This window comes from Cuculus canorus, chromosome 3, assembly GCF_017976375.1.
Source record: "Cuculus canorus isolate bCucCan1 chromosome 3, bCucCan1.pri, whole genome shotgun sequence".
NCBI lineage: Eukaryota > Metazoa > Chordata > Aves > Cuculiformes > Cuculidae > Cuculus > Cuculus canorus.
Window position 1 is genome coordinate 107,804,610 of NC_071403.1, and position 7,158 is coordinate 107,811,767.

General features: G+C 43.7%; 1 protein-coding gene across 1 annotated transcript in view; it reads right to left on the reverse strand.

The window, feature by feature from the left end:
• The window catches only part of HEATR5B (HEAT repeat containing 5B), a 60,544-nt gene extending 53,421 nt beyond the window's left edge, over positions 1 to 7,123 (reverse strand). The window contains exons 1-3 of the mRNA XM_054062099.1: positions 6,988 to 7,123; positions 2,572 to 2,738; positions 1,846 to 2,057 (exon numbers count right to left, since the gene is read on the reverse strand). Coding sequence (XP_053918074.1) covers positions 1,846 to 2,057; positions 2,572 to 2,697 — 338 coding nt within the window. The 5' untranslated portion in view covers positions 2,698 to 2,738; positions 6,988 to 7,123. The remainder of the gene's footprint in view (positions 1 to 1,845; positions 2,058 to 2,571; positions 2,739 to 6,987) is intronic.
• Positions 7,124 to 7,158: the final 35 nt, after the last annotated feature.

Genomic DNA, 7,158 nt, shown 5'->3' on the forward strand with positions numbered 1-7,158 from the left:
TAGATTCTGACTCATCTGTGTAGATACTGAATGATGTTTTTTTCCCAAGCCTATGAACTTCAAATGCATAAATAATTGCATAACACAAGAAAATGTATAGGCACTATAAAAATCATTAGATTCATAAACAGTTTTATACACATTTTCCTTGACCTGACATTTGAGATTAAGAATATTTTAAGTAGCATCCCACCGCAGTTATATACACAAATTACTCCAGGACAGTCACAGAAGTAGCTCCTGAGAACATGCACTTTTACATCACAAAGGAACAAGGCATTTTTAAAATGTGAAATTCTTGGGTAAATGACTTTTTAGCAAAGCTATATGTTACAAGCCCATTACAGCCTACCCATTTACAGGCACCTCTTCCACACAATTATTCAACGCAACCATCAAAACCTTAAGGTTGAAACCATACAGTAAAAAACCTTCTGGACTAGCACTTAAAATCATAGAATAGTTAGGGTTGGAAGGGACCTTGAAGATCATCTAGTTCCAACACCCCGGCCATGAGCAGGGACATCCCACTGGATCAGGCTGCCCAAGGCCCCATCCAACCTGGCCTTGAACACCTCCAGGGATGGGGCATCCACACCCTCCCTGGGCAACCTGTGCCAGTGCCTCACCACTCTCATGGGGAAGAAATTCTTCCCAATGTCCAGTCTAAATCTACCCCTCTCCAGTTTATACCCGTTTCCCCCGATCCTGTCCTCACAAGCCTTTACGAATAGCCCCTCTACAGCTTTCCTGTAGCCCCTTCAGGTACTGGAAGGTCACTGTAAGATCTCCTCTGAGCCTTCTCTTCTCCAGGCTGAACAAGCCCAACTCTCTCAGCCTGTCCTGTAGGGAAGGTGCTCCAGCCCTCCGATCATCTTTGTGGCCCTCCCCTGGACCTGTTCCAACAGTTCCATACCCCTCTTACATTGAGGATTCCAGAACTGGACACAGTACTCCAGATGAGGTCTCACAAGAGAGGAATAGAGGGGCAGAATCACTTCCCTCGACCTTGATATACTTGAGTGGGTATCATAAGTTTCAGAGCATGTTATAGTACACATCTCTTCCCACTTACACAAGTTCCTCACAGAGTGGCAACAGCTTCAAACAAAAGGACAGCATCTGCCCAAAACTTCAGACTTTATTGTTAAATCCTATAGTTAGGATAATGTCTGAAAGCAGGCCCAAACTGGGGTTCAGTAGATACTGCGAAGATATGAAGCAGTATGTGTGCAAAGTACTAAAACCGGTTACAGCAGAACCTGTTTGTGACATTAACTGCATTCGTACTAATAAGACTGTTCCTATAAGGAAAGATGAAGTGGATCACACATAAATGCACCCACACATCCAAGTACACAAACTATGCTTGAGAGACCTGTGCAGTGTATCTCAGTAGGTAAATACAAACAGGGGGAAAAAAACCTTGAACATCTGGTTACAATTCTCTGGGCATAGATAATGCTCATTTGACGATCTGAAGGTTCCATCTTAAATGGGATACTTAAGCACAATCAGTAATAATCCCACTAGTGGAATTTCCTCATTGCATTACTTCATCTACTGTTATCCTCACCATGACATAAACGTGAAAAAACACAAGACAGGCCCTAGCCTAGAGGTAAGTATTTCACTTTCAGATAGCCACATATGTGTCACTTTTCAGTCTTGCCATCCACAACCTCAATCCTGTTCTTTTTCCTGCTATATCAAGCATAAGTGAACTCCAAATAAGCATGCAAAATACAAGTAAACATAACATGCACATATACACATTACAGATTATTCTGTAATGCCCATTTTTCTTAAAAATCATTCTCCTTTCCCTAATAACATTGAACATACAGTTTCGTAGGCAGGTAGGATGCAGTATCATCTTTGCTCTTGATGATGTCATTACACTTGTCAAGCGTCTGAAAAACTGTAAATGTGTCTCCAATGCTGTAGAGAGCAGCAAGATTTTTTGCTAGTAGTTTTCGTGTAGGTGGCCCTGGGGAACTGCTGATGAGTCCTGTTAGCTGTTCTACAAGTTTCTTCTGTTTTTCCTTGACATCTGTCTGTTAATGAACCAAAAATAAATAAAATGAGAGAAGTTATTTAATCCTTTGCCTTGCCTCCAATGCCCAGAGAAACCTACAAGAAATTGAAGTAAACCTGACATAACTCCTACTTCTATGTAATTCAGCAAATTGATACCTCACAGAGATTTGCAAAGCATTCAATAATAGCATAGACAGATGCTAAACGCTCAGAATTAGCTGTTACTCTACTTAATTTTTACTTTTTTAAAAATACTTCCTAAAAATACAGCAAGACCTGCCTAGAACATCTTTTAATCCTCTTTACCATCAAGAAGCCCTGGTCTGGGAGGGAAAGTTTAGCCTTTCAAATATTTTCAACAATGAAGAACTCAAACCAAGCTATGTGTTATGTACTAGAGTCATACTGACTGCCTACAATGAAACAATTTAGAGCTACTAACTAAAACAGAGGCTCTTCAGGCTGAATCTGAAATCATACAGTTATGTTTTAGTAAGAAATGGAAAAAAAAAAAACAAAACATTAAATTACCTTGTTAGCAGCTACTAGCACTTTATCCAAAAATCTTAACCACTCAAAGATAAAGACTGGTCTCTTTGCTTCTGTGATTTGAGCTAATGCTTCCTCGTTCAGTAACAAACTATGAGCCAGCTCCATAACTGGTTAAATCCTGGTTTTATTGCAAATTTGTGTAGCAACTCTAAAATAAAAATGTAAACATTAGTATACAATACAGTACAACAGTACAAAGCTTTGACAATCAAATGAAAATACGAAGATGAAATCTATAGATTACAATATCATGATTGCAGTCTGCTTAGACTTGTCTTAGCTAAGCAGTCCCACATAAAAACTACTCACATATTTACAACTTAATACATCCATTACCATTTCAAGGAACACAGTTATTAATTATAAAAAAACACCTACAGGCAACTTCAGGGTGCTAACTCTTAACCAAGAAAAATATACTGAAGTCCCTGTTTAAATTAAAAAAAAGGTAAAGGGAGTCATCTCACTGTTTCCTCTTAAATAAAACAGAATAAGGATTGTCCCTAATCAAGACGTTTGACCACACTCCCAAAATCTGGGCAAGAACTTGGCCACCTTCTCATCACCTTCCATAGACAAGATGAGAAGGAGGTGAGCCTATTTCCAGCCATAACAAATTTGAGAGAGGCAGGAACAGCAACAGCATTTGGCATCACTGACTTAAGACTTCCCAGATCTCACAAGCCTTGCTTTAAATGCTGTACAAATAAGTCCTCTCAAACCCAGAGACTGCAAGTCTCCCCTACAGGTTAAATACTGCAGATCAAACACTGGAGATTCTGCTCAAAATGCAAATAGGGCACAGCAGCAAAGCACTACCAAAAGCATACTATCAGTGTAAGCAAACACTCTGCAGACTTGTCCAAACCACATTTAAACAACGTGTAGCTGTTTAAAGCAGAAGAGATTAAAAAAACCCCAAAACTTATCTAAAAATCACAAAATTAAGTCAATCACCTTTAGCAAAAAGAAACCCAAAAAGCAGAAAACCCCCACCTCTAAACCTGAACGCAGCGATGCTGAAACCTCAGATCTTGGGCAAAACTGAAAAAGCAAAGCAACTAAGAAATATCATGAAAGACACCATCTTCTGACAGCTGTGCCGTTCCATTTGTGTCCTCAAGTGCTCACAGCTGCTTCCTCATTTGCTGTCAAAATCAACAAATTCTTAAAGTCAAATGCAGTGATTTAAACAGAATTTTATTTTTTTAAAAAAACCAATCCCCAGATTAGACACTAGTAAAGGCCCACACATCAATGTTACAACTGTATTATGGGTCTAAATTCACCCTAATGATTTGGTGCTGATGAAATTAAAGCATCACAATGTCTCTAACCCTAGATTTGTTCCCTGCTCTTTGATACTTTGCATGACTATACTCCTCACTGCATACATCTCCAGTGACAGATCAGCAAAGGTGGAAGAGCCGCATATGGAAGCACACACAGCCTGACCCTGACACCTCCAGACATCTTCCGAGTTTGTTTTTTCTTTTAAGTTATAAAAAAATTGAGGAGGTATTGTCTGTCAATAATGCAAACACATCACCTCAAAACACCTTTATATGAGATCAATGCAATGAATGACGCATGATTCTTTGGATATCATCCCAGAGATCTATACTACTTATCACACCTGCAGAGCACAGGAGTACGATGACGGCACAGCTCAAGTGTCCTTTTCCTCCCCAGACTAAAGTTTTTATTTTCCCCTGGCCTCTAGAGCCATGTTCCCCTTATACACCTTCCACACATTCCTTTACCTCTTCATCTAAATTTGGGAAACACAAGCTCTGAGCTACCAAATCTGTGCACACACCGAGCTGAAGCACAAGGGGTTGGATCTACTGATTCTGGTGAGGACTGGGTGTTACTGTGCATGTCACAAATAATAAATACATTGCTATTTCCCACAGGATCCAGACCAAAAGCCTACCAAAGCCAACTGGCATCCAACAAATTATGTCAACACATTATAGCAATTATAAAACGTTCAGATGTACTAGCATTCCTTTCTATTGTCCAGCTATTTCTCTCTAGCCTAAATCATGGAATCATAGCATTGTAGAATCGTTAAGGTTGGAAAAGACCTTTGTGATCATCCAGTCCAACTGTCAGCCCAGATCAACCATTTAGATCTCCATCATACAGGCACTTCAGCAGAATAACCAAGAAAGCTGATAAACGGGCACATTTAAGAGAAGTGACATCCTCCTGCGCCAGGTGAAAGGCTTTTGGGCCCTTCTACCTGTATGAGTTACTTTAAAAAGCTTTAACACATCTCCCACTGCAACTTACCTGGTTTAAAAAACCCCTCATGAAGTAATGCCTCAAGACCACATTATGATCCCAGCAACACACCCATTCCTCGGTAAAGAATAATGTTGAAGAATCATAGAATGGTTTGGCTTGGAAGAGACCATGAAGGTCATCTAGGCTACCCCCCTTGGTGAGCCAGGACATCTTCAACTCAATCAGGTCACTCAGAGCCCCATCCAACTGGACGATGAATGCTTCCAGGGACGGGGCACCCACCACCTCTCTGGGGAAACCGTTTCAGTGTTTCACCACCCTCAGTGAACAAAATTTCTTCCTAATATCTAGTCTAAACTTGTCCTCTTTTAGTTTTAAATCATTAGCCCTTATCCTGTCGCTACAGCTACAGACCCTGCTAAAAAGTTTTTCCCCATCTTCCTTAAAGGCCCCTTTAAGTACTGAAAGGCCACAATAAGGTCTCCTTGGAGTCTTCTCCAAGCTGAACAATCAAAACTCCCCCAGCCTGTCTTCACAGAAGAGGCATTCCATCCCTCTGATCTTTTTTGTGGCCCTCCTCTAGACCTGCTCCAACAGATCCATATCTTTCCTGTTCTGAGGACTCCACAGCTGGACGCAGCAAGTGAGGGTCTCACGAGAGCAGAGCAGAGGGGTAGAATCACTTCCCTCGCCCTGCTGGCCACACTTCTTTTGATGCAGCCCAGGATACAGTTGGCCTTCAGGGCTGCGAGCGCACATCGCCAGCTCATGTCCAGTTTTCCACCCATAAGTACTCCCAGGTCCTTCTCCGCAGGACTGCTCTCAATCCCTTCATCCCTCAGCCCGCATGGATACCGAGGGCTGCCCTGACCCTGCACTCTGCCTTGCTGAATCTCATGAGGTTCACACAGGCCCACTTCTCAAGCTCCCTCAGGATGGTGAAGGGAGGTATGAATAAATCATTATGTTAAGGGAAAGAATTAGCTGAAGCAATTACTCTTGGCCGGCTTGTGGCTAGAAAGAACGTGATTGTAACAGGAGTTTAGCTTGCTTACTAGTTGACACAAGCAACAAATCAAGCAGTGTGTATCTTAAAGAAACTTATCTCCGACTGATGCTCCAAGCTGCGGAAGCAGGGCTGGCTAGAAGAAAAAAAAAAGGACAGTTCTGCAGGAGAAACAAAGAACAGACCAGAGCTCACCAAGAGGACACAGTGATGAAGGAGGTAAGATGAAGACCACCAGAGGCTTCTGAAGACCACACAGAAACTGTGATGCGCATACGAGAGTGGGTGATAAACTACAATAATGAGTTCTCAAAAAAATAATGAACATGTAATGTGTTTGAATCTCTATGAACAGGTGTGTTTAACCAGTATAAAAGTCACGTAACCAGCCCAAATAGTCGCACACATTAGGTGGAATCATCCTGTGTGTGCCCGGCGTCGCATTAAAGGATCCCTACTTAATAATCACACTGGCATTGACTCTTGAGTTTGGCTTTTTCACAGCATTAATGGCATCGCGTCAGAGAGCGGCCAGGAGCATGCTGCCTTCCACGCACCGCTCCCCCACCATGGATGTACACATGGATGCACACACTGGACACACACATGTGATGCACACATCAGATGCACACACAGAACACACACACAGCCGCACGCATGGGATGCACACATGGATGATGCACACATGGATGATGCACAACACAGATGCAGACATTAGATGCACACACGGGATGCACATGCAGGATGCACACAGAGACACACACACGGATGATGCGCACAGAGACACACACACGGATGATTCACACACGGGACGCACACATGGATGATGCACACATGGGATGCACACAAGGACGCACACACGGACACACACACTGGATGCACACATTGGACGATGCACACGTTGGACTCAAAACACGGACGCACACGCGGGATGCAGACATTGGATGTACACATGAATGCACACACGGATGCAGACATGGATGATGTACACATGGATGTATACACGGATGATACACACAGAGATGATACACACACAGATAGATGATACACACACAGATGCACACGCGAGACGCGCACGGACGCGCGCACGGGATGCTCCCGCCCCCGCCAGGTCCCGGCGCGCGCCCCGCTCCTACCGCGCGGCCGCCGCGTGCTGCTGGCTCAGCGCCGCGTCGGGCGCCGCTATCGGGCGCCGCTTCCGCCCCCGCTGCGCCCCCGGCCCGGCGCTCCGCAGGACGCGAGCTGCTGCGTCCCCAGGCCCGGCGCAGCGCGGAGGCGGAGCAGGAGCAGGAAGCGGCGCGCGCGCA